Source organism: Schistocerca americana, chromosome 3 (assembly GCF_021461395.2).
Source record: "Schistocerca americana isolate TAMUIC-IGC-003095 chromosome 3, iqSchAmer2.1, whole genome shotgun sequence".
NCBI lineage: Eukaryota > Metazoa > Arthropoda > Insecta > Orthoptera > Acrididae > Schistocerca > Schistocerca americana.
This window is the reverse complement of record NC_060121.1, coordinates 225,060,050-225,077,329: the sequence shown is the minus strand read 5'-3', so window position 1 is coordinate 225,077,329 and position 17,280 is coordinate 225,060,050. Positions and strand designations below refer to the sequence as shown.

Sequence of the window (17,280 nt, the reverse complement as noted above, 5' to 3'; positions counted from 1 at the left end):
TATAGATTTGTAACAGCATAACGGTGTCTGATCATGAAAAAGTTTGATATGTACTAAATGCACACACTTCATTAAGACAGTTGCAGTGAGAAACCAGCACTTTAGTTTGTAATTTACAGAACAATACCACTTATAACATTTATTACTTTAGTACTGATGGACCAGGTAGAAAAATCAGTAGGACAGAATGAAATGGGCATTCACAAGAAGCTGCCAACAAAATTGTGGTTGACGCAACTTAGCTAAAAATCTTGACTCACTTGCATTTCATTGCAAATGTCTATCTCACACTGCCATGTGACTATTAGACTATGATTTAGCACGTGACATTCTGCACAGTATTGGAATAACTCTCATTTCCCCCACAACCATTCATCTCTCTTTCTCCAGATGAAGAGCCCTAGAGAGTGAGTCTGTGCAAACCTGATACCAGTTGATAGCAGAAGTTATTTTCAGCCTTCATATGGTTCCAATATCCTCCATATGTTTGATAACCAGTTGATTACTTATTTTTCTGTACTATATTAACATGGAGCTATATCGGAACTAATTGTGCTCATATAGACATAAGAAAAAATGTGTATGATAACAGAATGAGGAACCTAAGAGATGAATAATCAACAAAAGGATAATGCTCTATGAGCTGGAGCACGGAATATCAGAAGCTTGAACGTAGTAGGGAAACTAGAAAAATCTGAAAAGGGAAATGCAGAGGCTCAATCTAGATATAGTAGGGGCCAGCGAAGTGAAGTGGAAAGAAGACAAGGATTTCTGGTCAGATGAGGATAGGGTAATATCATCAACAGCAGCAGCAAATCGTATAATGGGAGTAGGATTCATTATGAATAGGAAGGTAGGGCAGAGAGTTTGTTAGTGTGAACAGTTCAGTGACAGGGTGGTTCTTATCAGACAGCAAATCATCACTGACGATGTTAGTTCAGGTATATATGCTGACGTCGCAAGCTGAAGATGAAGAGACAAAGTGTATGAGGATATTGAAAGGGTAATGCAGTATGTAAAGGGGGATGAAAATCTAATAGTCATGGGGGACTGGAATGCAGTTGTAGGAGAAGGGGTAGAAGAAAAGGTTACAGTAGAATATAGGCTTGGGACAGGGAATGAGAGAGGAGAAAGACTAATTGAGTTCTGTAACAAATTTCAGCTAGTTATAGTGAATACTCTGTTCAAGAATCACAAGAGGGGGAGGTATACTTGAAAAAGGCCGGGTGATACGGGAAGATTTCAATTAGATTACATCATGGTCAGGCAGAGATTCTGAAATCAGATACTGGATTGTAAGGCATATCCAGGAGCAGATATAGACGCAGATCACAAAATAGTAGTGACGAAGAGTAGGCTGAAGTTTAAGACATTAGTCAGGAAGAATCAATACACAAAGAAGTGGGATACCGAAGTACTAAGGAATGACGAGATAGATTGAAGTTCTCTAAGGCTACAGATACAGCAATAAGAAATAGCTCAGTAGGCAGTACAGTTGAAGAGGACCAGATGTCTTTAAAAAGACCCATCACAGAAGTTGGAAAGAAAAACATAGGTACAAAGAAGGCAACTGTGAAGAAACCATGGGTAACAGAAGAAATACTTCATTTGATCAATGAAAGGAGGAAGTACAAAAATGTTCTGGGGAAACTCAGGAATACAGAAATACAAGTCGCTGAGGAATGAAATAAATAGCAAATGAAGGGAAGCTAAGATGAAATGCCTGCAGGAAAAATGTGAAGAAATCAAAAAAGAAATGATTGTCAGGAGGACACATTCAGCATACAGGAAAGTCAAAACAATCTCCGGTGACATTAACAGTAAGTGTGGTAGCATTAAGAGTGCAGTGGGAATTCCACTGCTAAATGCAGAGGGAAGAGTGGATAGGTGGAAAGAATACATTGAAAGCCTCCATGAGGGGGAAGATTTGTATGATGTGACAGAAGAGGATACAGGAGTCGATTTAGAAGAGATAGGGGATCCAGAATTAGAATCAGAATTTAAAAGAGCTTTGGAGGTCTTAAGATCAAATAAGGCAGAAGGGATAGATAACATTCCATCAGAATTTCTAAAATAATTTGGGGAAGTGTTAAAAAAATGACTATTCAAGTCTGTGTGTATAATGTGTTAGTCTGGCGACATACAATCTGAATTTTGGAAAAATATCATCCACACAATTCTGAAGACTGCAAGAACTGACAAGTATGAGAATTATTGCACAATCAGCTTAACAGCTCATGCATCCAAGTTGATGACAAGAATAATATACAGAAGAATGGAAAAGAACATTGAAAATGTGCTAGATGATGATCAGTTTGTGTTTAGAAAAGGTAAAGGCATGAGAGAGGCAATTCTGATGTTGTGGTTGATAATGGAAGCAAGACTAAAGAAAAATCATGACAAATTCATAGGATTTGTCAACCTGGAAAAAGCCTTTGACAATGTAAACTGGTGCAAGATGTTTGAAATTCTCAGAAAAATAGGGATAAGCTACAGGGAGAGACGCATAATATACAATACGTACAAGGGCCAAGAGGGAATAATAAGAGTGAACAACCAAGAACGAAGTGCTCGGATAAAAGAGGGTGTAAGGCAGGAATGTAGTGAAGAAGAATTACATGATCTGCTGAATAGAATGGACAGTCTAATGAGTACACAGTATGGGCTGAGAGTAAATCGAAGTAAGGCGAAGGTAATGAGATATCTGCTTGTGTCTGTATATGCGCGGATGGATATGTGTGTGTGTGTGTGTGTGCGCAAGCGTATACCTGTCCCTTTTCTCCCCCCAAGGTAAGTCTTTCTGCTCCCGGGATTGGAATGACTCCTTAACCCTCTCCCTTAAAACCCACATCCTTTCATTTTTCCCTTTCCTTCCCTCTTTCCTGATGAAGCAACCGTGGGTTGCGAAAGCTTGAAATTTGTGTGTGTGTGTGTGTGTGTGTGTGTGTGTGTGTGTGTGTGTGTGTTATGGTCTCATCATATTGAATAGGGGTGGGGATGTCCTGCTAAGATTACTATAAATGGAAATATATGGCACACAAAACGTAATGTGTGTGTAATAGATACATACCAATGGTAACTTTCCAGCTTGAAATGATATACGGGCAGGATATGGCTCCTTAAAAACTGGAATATTCACAAAGATAATGAATTAGTTAAAGCATTAAAGTAATGTTTATTGTTGCTCTACACATAACTAAATTTCTGAGACAGATTTCACTGCTCAAAATGTGCTTTGAATGATAGCAGCTGTTTTTTTACTAAAATACTAAAACATATCATCTACATACTTAAGTGTCAACAGTTACAAAGTTAATATCAACATGAAGCTAAAATACATTCCTGTATACGTGATGAGTTTCGATATTCCATAGAATTTGTGCCATAATATGTTGTCATGGACATCAGGTTTAGAACAGTTGCTGCACATTAGTGGGTAAATGCCTTTAATTCATCCTGAAAAGACTGTCTTCCAAGAACTTTTTGGTGTGATTGTTTTTTTAACAAAGCAGGAGCACACTATACTGCTGTGATGTACAATAATCTCAGTGTGAAGGTCTTGCTCTTATTGCCTGTCAGTGAGTCTGAGTGAAGTCTGAGGAATGCTCCCAAATGCAACTTCTGAGATGCGATCATAAAAGAAACTATTGTATTAAAACAACAGATAACACCCTCAATATAAAAATGAACCCCTGTAACTGATTATAATGTTGAATACTGCTCTAAAATTACTCTCTGATAAAACTTATTAAGTGGAAGCTATTGTAACCAGATACTATATCAATTCAACATTATATTTTCTGTCAGGTTCACTCATGAGACATTTTTTGGTACCATTAAATTAGTATGTTAAAATAATCATACATCAAATGATGACTTTTGAATGGGACATAATGGGGAATCCCAAGTGAAGTAACACCTGTTCCAAATGGATTACTGGAGTATATCATGTTGGCCTTGCTCTCAGTCATTGAATGAAATTAATTCTTGTTGTAAAGCAGACTTCCCTCAGATTTATTGACAGGCAATAGGAGCAAGGCCTTAGTTTGTCTCCAGTTCTTGGCTGAGCAACTTCATCAGCTAAGTCTTGAGAGCTGGTTTACCTATAGTCACATCTGCAAGACACATGTGACTATAGGTCACTCCCATTTCATCACCCCCCCCCCCCCTCCCCCGCCCCTCCCTATCCCTCAAAATCTGGACTTCAGGATTTTAATTCATTGCAGAATTCTCATACAGTTCAATTTTTTGAGATATTGTAAGATTTTTGTGTCTCCTATAAAATTTAGTTCTTGTGACATGACACATTTCGAAATTGACCAAAGAGAAGTTATTACAATCTTCCAACAGACAGTGTGCAAACTATAAGTCATGTGCAGGCACTGAATTCCTTCTGCCACCTATTACATGGTTCCACATTATACTCATATTTGATGTTTTGAATAGATGGGATATTAGAAGTAACTGGCTAACTAATTTGACTAGACCCTGCCATTAACATAATTTTAGCATACTTACACTTCCTTTGTATCCAGTTACAAACTATAACTAAACATCTTACTCATAACACTAATTTCATCCAAACAGCAGATAGTAAAAATGCAAGCTGAATGAAAATAATGTCTCAGGTGCAGATGCATATATTTGAATCACACATATATATTTCAGATACATACAAAAACTTATTTTATGAAGCATAGTGCCACTTCTCTTTGAATTATACTTAATATTATACTACTGCATCAGTATGCAAATTGTATAAAACTTCTGGCAATTGAAATACGAGTACTGAATAAAGACTCAAACAGCTGTCTTTTTACAGTGGCACTCAGTAAAGTCAAGTGGCTCAGTGCATGTCACAGATTGTTGCCCCTACTGCTTTTAATAAGGAATGACAGACAAAAGTTCTGAAGTGACTGTAGAGCAGTGTTTGCAAAAGAAAAAAATTATGATGAACCTCACCTAATACATGGTTTCAGTTTATTTCTAATGAACACATTAACCCCCAATTTTGAACATTCTTTATTTTTAAAATCTGGGATGAGTGATTCCTGAATTTTATGGAAATTATTTATGAGAACACTACTTACATTCTTTGTAAACTTCATTCACTGCTTGGAAATCACTTACGTCATGAAGTAGAATTGTGACTTTCACAACTGAAAAAGATAAGGCAAATTTAAGATAAAAGCTGATGTAAAAATGGTGAAGATAACATTAAAAAGATTTATTATTGATGAGGGAGAGGGTGTATTTGTGTGTGTGCATGGTTTTTGTGTGTGTGTGTGTGTGCGGGGGGGGGGGGGGGGGGGGGGGGCATGCACGCTTTTGCTAGAGAAAGAACAAGAGATTGAAAGCTGGTGTGAATACTGTTTTCTGTTGTTTCTAAGCACCACACGTCATTCTGCTGTTGTATAGGTGAGTGGTTGCCTTTCCATTATTTTGCGTCTTAATCCATCCAGGAATTTCCATTGTTGATAGACATAGTTGTTTTGTTTGACAGTCCTATAGTATATTATGGTTAAAAGAGGGGCTAACTCAGCTGTAGATTCCATCAGACCCTGTCGCCTTGTTCATTTTTGAGGATTTTAGCCGCATCTCAGTTCCACTAATACCTATATCACTTATCTCTGTAGTGGTATAAGAATTAAACTGGTGCAGTTACTCCTGAGTTCTCATTTGTCAGGAACAATTCAAAATGGAGTTCAAAATTTCTGCTTTAACTTTGCAAATGAGTCATGGGCCCAAAGGGCTGAGGTGATGTGGACTGATGTGGAGTGTACCAGTTCACTGAGTAACATTTAAGAAAGATGTTTTGCTCTTTCAGAAAGCTTTGAAAGAGTTCACAAGTGTGTCCCTTTTTGTAGGCATAGAATTTTTCTTAAGCTGCCAGTTTTCTGAGTGAGTATTGCAGTTTAGTGAGGATGTACAAGCTCAGTAGAAAGAGGTCACATAGCAGAGCATGCTGAAGGTATCAGCTAACTGGAGATGGAGTTTAATGTATGAAGCAAACTTGGCAAGACCCTGTTGAAGACAATAAATCCAATTTGTTCCCATGGAAACCTGAGATCTGGTGTTGCTGTGTAGTTCTCCTTTTTGACTGTGAACTGTTTTTCAGTCTTATTTATTGATTTATTGAAGAGATTATGAGCAGAAGTGGCAAGAAACCATATGGATAGGTGTAGCTCATGAGCTAAAACGAGGTTGGCAACTGTTTGTTGGTTTGATTTTTTAGAGAAGAAGTGCAGAGGATGAATCAGAGTCTGCCTATAAATTTTTCCAAGAAAATCTGCAGAACAATGTGTTGTGTAATTTGTTTTAGGTGACCCACACCACAAAGAGTGTGCAGATTCTGACTGTAGCTGTGGGTAAATCTTTGCACAATGACACAGAAATTCTGAGGATGAGAGGGAGGAACATTTCAAGTTAATACTGTTTATTACTGTATGCCATAAATTTATTGGACATTACTTAGCATAAAAGACTTTACTCAATAAAAAATTTAGATTTGCCAGTCATCTGAACACTCTGAATATACAAAATGCAAATTATCTGAAGAAATATTTCTTATGGTTATGCAAGATGCCATTATTTTAGCTGAAGAGCTCCATAGAACAGTGAGGTGGGAGTATGGTAGAGGACATTAGTTCCATGTAACTGAAAAAATAAGGGTTTGGGAAACATTTACAGCCAATGAAGACAATATTAACAGGCATATAATATTACTTACCATTGTTGAGTGATGAACCAGCTGCTTCAAGAATGCCTCTAAGATTTTCAAAACACTTTCTTGCTTGACCCACCACTCCACCTTCTGCAGCCTTATTGGTGTTTTTATCAAATCCCACAGTACCAGCTACATACACCATATTGTTCACACAAATTGCTTGGCTGTAACATTTAACATAAACACATGTATTTACATAAATAATTCATAATCACATACAATCACAATTTCTCTCACATATTCACTTTAAATGATAAATCTTGAAACTTGACTCACATATTGGCAATGAAATATTATGGATGGTATATGAACAATTCAGTTCAATTCAATTCAGTCCAATTCAATCTCTTTATTAATCCATTAACAATATACATTGTATGGATATAGTCAATTACAATATAGTTTCTTATATTTAATTTGTTTCAAACACTTGGATAATAAATACAAATATTCTAAATCATTGTATATAAATAATATTACTTTTCCATAAACAGATATTCTTCAATCTTATAAAAACTATGTGTTAGTAAAAATTGTTTAAAATATATCTAAAAACACAGATGATGTTACTTACCGAACGAAAGTGCTGGCAGGTCGATAGGCACACAAACAAACACAAACATACACATGAAATTCAAGCTTTCGCAACAAACTGTTGCCTCATCAGGAAAGAGGGAAGGAGAGGGAAAGACGAAAGGATGTGGGTTTTAAGAGAGAGGGTAAGGAGTCATTCCAATCCCGGGAGCGGAAAGACTTACCTTAGGGGGAAAAAAGGACGGGTATACACTCGCACACACACATATCCATCCACACACATACAGACACAAGCAGACATATTTAAAGACAAAGAGTTTGCTTGTCTGCTTGTGTTTGTATATGTGTGGATGGATATGTGTGTGTGTGCGAGTGTATACCCATCCTTTTTTCCCCCTAAGGTAAGTCTTTCCGCTCCCGGGATTGGAATGACTCCTTACCCTCTCCCTTAAAACCCACATCCTTTCGTCTTTCCCTCTCCTTCCCTCTTTCCTGATGAGGCAACAGTTTGTTGCAAAGCTTGAATTTCATGTGTATGTTTGTGTTTGTTTGTGTGTCTATCGACCCGCCAGCACTTTCATTCGGTAAGTCACATCATCTGTGTTTTTAGATATATTTTCCCACGTGGAATGTTTCCCTCTATTATATTCATAAAAATTGTTTAAGATATACCATGAATTTATGAAATTCTTTAATTTTCTTTACTGTAGAAGGCAATGCACTAAGAAGTATTTTGGGCTGGTAGTTTACACTTATTTGGTAGAGTGCTCCTTTGTGGGTGTCCCTGTGAAAATCATCACTGTTCCTTGTTTCATGGTCATGAACCTGATTATTTAATGTTGAAAATTCCTGGTGAGTTTTCAGAAAGCATACACATTCATGGAATTATAAGCTAGGAAAAGTCATTATTTTAAATTCTTTAAATATTTTTCTGCATGATACTCTGCAGATGACGAAGAAATTGAAGAAATGTATGATGAGGTAAAAGAAATTATTCATGTAGTGAAGGGAGACGAAAATTTAATAGTCATGGGTGACTGGAATTCGACAGTAGGAGAAGGGAGAGAAGGAAACATAGTAGGTGAATAAGGACTGGGGCTGAGAAATGAAAGAGAAAGCCGTATGGTAGAATTTTGCACAGAGCATAACTTAATCATAGCTAACACTTGGTTCAAGAATCATAAAAGAAGGTTGTATACATGGAAGAATCCTGGAGATACTAAAAGGTATCAGATAGATTATATAATGGTAAGACAGAGATTTAGGAACCAGGTTTTAAATTGTAGGACATTTCCAGGGGCAGATGTGGACTCTGATCACAATCTATTGGTTATGAACTGTAGATTAAAACTGAAGAAATTGCAAAAAGCTGGGAATTTAAGGAGATGGGACTTGGATAAACTGACTAAACCAGAGGTTGTACAGAGTTTCAGGGACAGCATAAGGGAACAATTGACAGGAATGGGGGAAAGAAACAGAGTAGAAGACGAATGGGTAGCTCTGAGGGATGAAGTAGTGAAGGCAGCAGAGGATCAAGTAGGTAAAAAGACGAGGGCTAGTAGAAATCCTTGGGTAACAGAAGAAATAATGAATTTAATTGATGAAAGGAGAAAATATAAAAATGCAGTAAATGAAACAGGCAAAAAGGAATACAAACGTCTCAAAAATGAGATCGACAGGAAGAGCAAAATGGCTAACCAGGCATGGCTAGAGGACGAATGTAAGGATGTAGAGGCTTATCTCACTAGGGGTAAGATAGATACAGCCTACAGGAAAATTAAAGAGACCTTTGGAGAAAAGAGAACCACTTGCATGAATATCAAGAGCTCATATGGAAACCCAGTTCTAAGCAAAGAGGGGAAAGCAGAAAGGTGGAAGGAGTATATAGAGGGTCTATACAAGGGCGATGTACTTGAGGACAATATTATGGAAATGGAAGAGGATGTAGATGAAGATGAAATGGAAGATACGATACTGCGTGAAGAGTTTGACAGAGCACTGAAAGACCTGAGTCAAAACAAGGCCCCGGGAGTAGACAACATTCCATTAGAACTACTGACGGCCTTGGGAGAGCCAGTCCTGACAAAACTCTACCATCTGGTGAGCAAGATGTACAAGACAGCCGAAATACCCTCAGACTTCAAGAAGAATATAATAATTCCAATCCCAAAGAAAGCAGGTGTTGACAGATGTGAAAATTACCGAATTATCAGTTTAATAAGCCACAGCTGCAAAATACTAACGCGAATTATTTACAGACGAATGGAAAAACAGGTAGAAGCCGACCTCGGGGAAGATGAGTTTGGATTCCGTAGAAATGTTGGAACACATGAGGCAATACTGACCTTACGACTTACCTTAGAAGAAAGATTAAGGAAAGGCAAACCTACGTTTCTAGCATTTGTAGACTTAGAGAAAGCTTTTGACAATGTTGACTGGAATACTCTCTTTCAAATTCCAAAGGTGGCAGGGGTAAAATACAGGGAGTGAAAGGCTATTTACAATTTGTACAGAAACCAGATGGCAGTTATAAGAGTCGAGGGGCATGAAAGGGAAGCAGTGGTTGGGAAGGGAGTTAGACAGGGTTGTAGCCTCTCCCCAATGTTATTCAATCTGTATATTGAGCAAGCAGTAAAGGAAACAAAAGAAAAATTTGGATTAGGTATTAAAATCCAGGGAGAAGAAATAAAAACTTTGAGGTTCGCCGATGACATTGTAATTCTGTCAGAGACAACAAATGACTTGGAAGAGCAGTTGAACAGAATGGACAGTGTCTTGATAGGAGGATATAAGATGAACATCAACAAAAGTAAAATGAGGATAATGGAATGTAGTAAAATTAAGTCGGGTGATGCTGAGGGAATTAGGTTAGGAAGTGAGTCACTTAAAGTAGTAAAGGAGTTTTGCTATTTGGGGAGCAAAATAACTGATGATGGTCGAAGTAGAGAGGATATAAAATGTAGACTGGCAATGGCAAGGAAAGCGTTTCTGAAGAAGAGAAATTTGTTAACATCGAGTATAGATTCAAGTGTCAGGAAGTCGATTCTGAAAGTATTTGTATGGAGTGTAGCCCTGTATGTAAGTGAAACATGGACAATAAATAGTTTGGACAAGAAGAGAATAGAATCTTTTGAAATGTGGTGCTACAGAAGAATGTTGAAGATTAGGTGGGTAGATCACGTAACTAATGAGGAGGTATTGAATTGGATTGGGGAGAAGAGAAGTTTGTGACACAACTTGACTAGAAGAAGGGATCGGTTGGTAGGACATGTCCTGAGGCATCAAGGGATCACAAATTTAGCATTGGAGGGCAGCGTGGAGGGTAAAATTTGTAGAGGGAGACCACGAGATGAATACACTAAACAGATTCAGAAGGATGTAGGTTGCAGTAGGTAGTGGGAGATGAAGGAGCTTGCACAGGATAGATTAGCATGGAGAGCTGCATCAAACCAGTCTCAGGACTGAAGACCACAACAACAACAAAAACTCTGCAGGGAGCCCCTTTCATTATTCTAATACCCCTTTTTTGAAGTTTGAAAGCTTGTTCTGCTATACCTGTATTTCAACAGAAGATCACAACATCTAAGCAAACTGTTTATGTAAGCATAATAGGCACACACAAATGATTCAGTGTTGCAACATTCCCAAAGCATTCTTAGCCCATAGCAGCTTTTACTTAATTTTTTACTCAAAACTTCTAGATGCTTTTCCCATCTCAAGTGCTCATCCACCCATATACCTAGGAATTTTTGTATGGAGCTGGTGAATTACATAGTTCTCTAACTCAGCTTTTACTCTTCTTCTAGCTTTCATTTTATTATTACTGAAATTCATCAATACTATTTTATCCTTATTTATGATCAAAGCATTATTGCTAAACCATTTTCCTGTCTCAGTTATTGTCCTAGAGACACTCTGCTGTAGATTACCCTCAGTGTATCCTTTTATTAAAATGCTAGTGTCATCAGTGAACATCACCTTTTCTGCAACTGTCAGATGGTCTGGCAAATCATTTATGCACACCAAGAACAACAGAGGGCTTAACACAGAACCCTGGGGCACTCCATAGCTAGCTTTTTTGAAATCTGAAAGATATTTGTTGCCTTCATGACATATTTGTTCTTTCTGTTGTCTGTCAGAGAGATAAGACTTGAACCATTTGAAGGCAGGTCCCTGGATCCCATAAAATTCTAGTTTCATAAGCAATAAGTCATGGCTGATTAGATCAAATGCTTTAGATAAATCTACAAATATCCTGTAGCTTAATTCATTCTTATCCAAGGCGTAGAACTAATTTCATGAATTGGAAGACTGCTGTTTCTATGGAGCTATCCTTCCAAACCCATTCTATCAGTTTACCCTCACTTTTAATTTTGAAATTATGGGTCTTGGTTTTACATTTTTCTATGCTATTGTTTAAAACCTATTGTCTAAAACCTTTGATTTATTGCTTCCCTTATTAATGTATGAATCATTGCTTAGCTTTTTGCTGCCTGTAAAATTTTCCTATAGACCCTGCTACATATCGTATAGTCTGGTTTTATTGTTGTATTTATTTTAGCATGTTTGCTTAGGTTTCTAAGGGTGGTTCTGATTTTTTAATCCCTTGTGTTACCCATGTGTTTTTGTCTTCTCACAATAGAGTGAGTAAAGATAACCTTGCATCCTGTAATAAAAGCATTGAGTGAGAGGTGTGTACACAGTGAGAAATTAAATATTACAGTTCATCTTTAACACTTATGTTCTTTTACAGAGCAAAAAATGAGGAACACAAGCATCTACTTTTGTCTTGCTTGTGGGTGTGATGGTGAACACGGCAAAGATAAGGGGAAACAATCAGCACCACAAGATCTGCCCAGGAGTCTAGAGATTGTAAATATGGTCCTGCCTGGGCTATCAAATTTTGTTTCCACTCCCTCCCTCCCCTACACACATTGCTCATATTCTCCTAACAATGCACCCAATGACTTCCTCCAGATGGCTGTATTTTGGACCTAAAGACCACTGTGGTGCTGGGCTTAACGGGGAAAGTACTGTGATAATTAAACCACAAAAACAGCATCTTAGAACAGCTTTTGAGTCAAATGCATGTATGGCAGCATTTAAGTTTCATTATTTAACAGCATAAAGTTTTACCATATGATTTGTAATTTAATGAACTGATGTGATTAGAAACTGGTAAGAGTTGATACCATTAAGTTGTTCAAGATCATTGCTAACATCACTATGAACAGCTGCATTTTTTCTTTTTTTTTCAAAAATAAAAAAAAAAAGGTACAAGTTTCCTGTACATTCAAAACTCAATACTTAAATTTTATGTATAACATATAGCAGCTATAAGCAAACATGTTAATTACAAAAATGCAAAATAACAAAAGGAATGCAACAACCAAACAAAATTTACCTGTGTTTACTTCTAGTAGAATAATTGTGCTTCCTGGTATTATACATTGACTGACAAAAAAAGTGAAACACCCAGACAATACTGCTGGATGTCAATGTAACTTCATACATGTACACACCATCGGTGAGTGTGTAAATGATTAGAGTTGCAATTCTCTGTGACAGGTAGAATGGCCACCAGAATGTATTACTCTTGTTCATGTTTAGTGCTGTTGTCAGGCCTGGTAGGATATATAATGTGAGTGCACACCATGAGATGTTGAGTGATCACTGTGAAGGACATAGATGATGCTGCATATCAAGTGAAACAGTGTTATCAGCACTTGACAGAAAGGGGCTTCATTGTGGCTCACTGGTCATATTGTGCAATACCCAGTTTTATGGGGCATTCAGATGTGGCCTGGTGATGGACTGAACAGGGATGTAAGGGCAAGCATGCTCATCATCAAGGTGTAAGTCAACCACATATGGCCACCACAAGAGTAGATAACTGTACTGTGCATTAAGCACATTGTAACCCTTTCACGTTAGTGTTTGACATCCAAAAACAAGTAACTCCCTGCAACAACTGTGCCGTGCCATCCAGCACCATTAGTCAGAGACTATCAACGGGCATATGCAGTTATCACCAAAACACATACAGCTCCACTTGGAGAACTGTGATCATAAAGCATGGACTGCTGATGAGTGGTGTCATATTGTATTCAGTGGTGAATTATGGCTCTGCACTATCCCAGACGATAATCATCAGCAAGTATGGTGGTGATCTGGGGAGAGATCCCATGCTTCCAATGTTCTGGAGAGACATCATGCTGTCACAGCTGGCTCTATAGTATGAGGAGCCAATGGCTATAACTTCAGGACACAGCTAGTAGTGAATGAGGGAGCTCTGATGGACAATTGTATGTCACAGACCTCCTGAATCCACATGTATTACCTCTAATGTGACACTATCGTGATGATATTTTTCAACAGGACAGTGCTCATTAGCACATGGCACATGGCTCTATGAACTGTCTGTGTGATGTTGAGACACTCCTGTGGGCTACAAGTTTCCCAGTGCTGACCCCAATAGAACACTTGTGGGACCAGCTCTGACATTAGCTTATCCCAGTGCCAATACCCAGGATAGGAAGGACAAGTTACAATAGTTGTGGCCAACCTGCCTCAGGAAAGGTTACAACAGCATTATGACATCCTTCCCAACTAAATCAGTGCATGAACGTAGGCCAAAAGAGGTGCAGTGTCATACTAATAAGTGGACTCATACTGATAGTTCTCTGTAAATTTGGTCCAGTTTTGTAATCACTCAAGTAACATAAAATACACTCACAACCAATTAAGTTTATTTTCTCCTGCGATTCTGGCTGATCCACTTGTTTATTTGGTAGTACAGAAAAGAAAAAAAATCCATATTTTGCTACTAAATGTTTTATTTGTGTCTACCGGTGCCAGGCCTCATCACTGGTCTATAATATAAAGAAAATTATTAAAGTGTATATATATTTTTGTAGGAGATTTGTAGTAATATTTGGCAGTTCATTTGGGTTATCTAAATACACTGGTGTGCAAATCTTAAGGAGTAATGATCTTCAACATGACATTTCACTGCCAAGTAACACAATTTGATGAAACTTAGACTATATATAGAAAGAAGAGCTTCATTATAGTGCAGAAGGTAACTGAAAGAAATACGCAATGAGAGAAACAGAAATGTCACTTTCATTCAAAGACAATAGTTATAGTGAAGTCATGACGATCCCGTGGACTTTAAAAAAAGCTAGGACAGTGTTCTCAATAGGGTGTGTAATCCCTACAGACAACAATGTATGCTCTGCAAAATATATTTCCATGCTGGATACAAGGTTGGTAAGGACTTGTGGTAGGACATTCCATTCCTCCACCAGTGAGGTTACAAACAGCTGGGTGATCATTGGTGCTTGTGGATGTGCTGCAGTACATCTCCCCAATGGATGCCACACATGCGCAATGGGATTTAATTATGGGGAACAGGCAGGGAAGTACATTCACTGAAGATCCTTTTGTTTCAAAAGCTCCTCCACCAGTGCTGTTTGATGCGGTTGTGGATTTTACATTCATAAAAATGAGGTCAGAGCTAATGCACCCCTAGAAAAAACGCACATGGCAAAGGAGTACAGTGTCACAATAACATTGACCAGTGAGCGTATTGTTCAAGTATTTGAAGATCAATGTGCTCATGCAACATTATCCCTGTACACACCACAACACCTGGACCACCAAAATGGTCATGTTTGGCAATTTTCCTGGGTGCATTACATGTTCTAGCCATGTGAGGGTACAGCCAGAATCACTACTCAGACTGAGTATGCTCCCATCAGAGAAAAGCAGGTGAACCCACTCCTCACGGGTCCAGTCCCTATGCTCTTGGCACCATCCCAATCAGTTCTGCTGATGTGCAGGTGTCAACAGAACACAGCATACTGGTTGTTGGACAAAGAGATCACTCCTGTGCAGTTTCTGAACCAATATAAAGAATAAGATTGTTTGCTTTGTAGTCCTGTTATACGTGTGTGGTTCAATTGCAACCACTGTTTGACATGGGTACTTTCTTGCCTGTTGCACAATGTCGTGGTCATCTGCTGTTGTAGTTGACCACGGTCAACCAACTCCTCCCCTTTGTGCAACAGTGCCTGTGGTTCAAAAAACACCCCATGCATGTGAAACAATGGTGTGAGCAATACCAAACTCCAGGGCTTCACTTGTCATACTTTGTGCCTCTTCCAGTTCCACAATAATTCTTCCCTGTATGAAAATAAGCAGATGTTTTCTCTGGGCCATGTGGTAATGAACAACAACAACACCACAGAACACCATAACTGCTTTCTTATTGACACAACTGTCCTATTCCTTCAATTGTCTTGTGACGCTACAGTCATGCTGTTCTTACGCCATGTGACATCCAGCTTTCTGTGCATGATTGGGATACCTCTGACAATATCCTCCAATACTTTCATTCATTTCTGTTATGTTGTTACGTTACTTAATCTGTCTCATCCTTAAGTTTTGCTGAGCAGTTTATTTACAAATATAGGATTCTGTTTCTTTTACACTGACATTCATTTGATGTTCTTTTCATGTATTCATGTGGTCTTCTGTATGTACTAGATGCACGTAGTATGGGTGTTTGATTGATAAGTCACATTCAAACATTTCACTAGACACAACCTATCCTGTTGCACACTGCACATTTTCCTGCTCACAGGCTGTACGGCTGACTGGTAGGGTGAACATTCCCTTTCTTTTGTTGTTATGGCATAAGACTGCAATCTCTGTTTATATCCAGGCAAGATGGTAATTTTCCTTTATTTTATGTTCTGCATATGTGGAGTGGGTAAACCCACTCTTCAGTGACCTTATATATTCTTTGTGCCTGATATTAACATTTGTTGCAGTCATCCCAATGCATGTAGGGTTGCAGCTGTTATGTGAAAATTCACACATTCTGAACTGCTGTACTTATCTTTCTCCTCTGACACAATTTTTAATTTCTTTTGCCTTGCACTTTTTGTGTTGATGGGAGAAAAAGTGTATTTTGAAGATATCACTAATACTTTTTGTCATTCGGTTTTGGTATGTTATGATGGAACATTTACACACACACACACAAAGTGCCCAAAACACCCACCCTTCCTCCACACCGACTCCAACAACCCATTTTCCTCTCATTCTCTGCAGCTCCCATGATTCCTGTCATAGCACATAAGGAAGACCATGTGCAGTTGCAACAGGATAAATTATATGCTGTGAATGTATAAATGGGACCTATCAGTTGGAAACCTGTACTATTTGCATCTAGTACATACAGAATAACATGTACTACATGAGAAGGCTATAAAATGAATGTAAGCATATAAAAAACAGAAGCATCTATGTGTAAATAGTTAGATAACTTAAATGAACTGCCAAGAATAACAACAGATCTCCTACCAAAATCTGTATAGTTAAATAATTTTCTTGGTGTTATGCAGATAAGTGAAATATGATTGGTACACCCAAACAAAATTTCAGTTGCAAAAGATGAAATTTTTTCTTATCCATTTGATACAGCACAACTTTCAAATGCTGAAGGTGGCAGGGGTAAAATACAGGGAGAGAAAGGCTATTTACAATTTGTACAGAAACCAGATGGCAGTTATAAGAGTCGAGGGACATGAAAGGGAAGCAGTGGTTGGGAAGGGAGTGAGACAGGTTTGTAGTCTCTCCCCGATGTTTTCAATCTGTATATTGAGCAAGCACTGAAGGAAACAAAAGAAAAATTCGGAGCAGGTGTTAAAATCCATGGAGAAGAAATAAAAACTTTGAGGTTCGCCGATGACATCGTAATTCTGTCAGAGACAACAAAGGACTTGGAAGAGCAGTTGAACGAAATGGACAGTGTCTTGAAAGGAGGATATAAGATGAACATCAGCAAAAGCAAAATGAGGATAATGGAATGTAGTCGAATTAAGTCAGGTGATGCTGAGGGAATTAGATTAGGAAATGAGTCACTTAAAGTAGTAAAGGAGTTTTGCTATTTGGGGAGCAAAATAACTGATGACAGTCAAAGTAGAGAGGATATAAAATGTAGACTCGCA

At 38.1% G+C, this 17,280-nt stretch overlaps 1 protein-coding gene across 1 annotated transcript in view; it reads right to left on the bottom strand.

The window, feature by feature from the left end:
* The window catches only part of LOC124605814 (2-iminobutanoate/2-iminopropanoate deaminase-like), a 29,154-nt gene that overhangs the window by 930 nt on the left and 10,944 nt on the right, over positions 1 to 17,280 (bottom strand). Inside the window, exons 2-4 of the mRNA XM_047137722.1 lie at positions 6,731 to 6,891; positions 5,091 to 5,159; positions 3,071 to 3,126 (exon numbers count right to left, since the gene is read on the bottom strand). Coding sequence (XP_046993678.1) covers positions 3,071 to 3,126; positions 5,091 to 5,159; positions 6,731 to 6,891 — 286 coding nt within the window. The remainder of the gene's footprint in view (positions 1 to 3,070; positions 3,127 to 5,090; positions 5,160 to 6,730; positions 6,892 to 17,280) is intronic.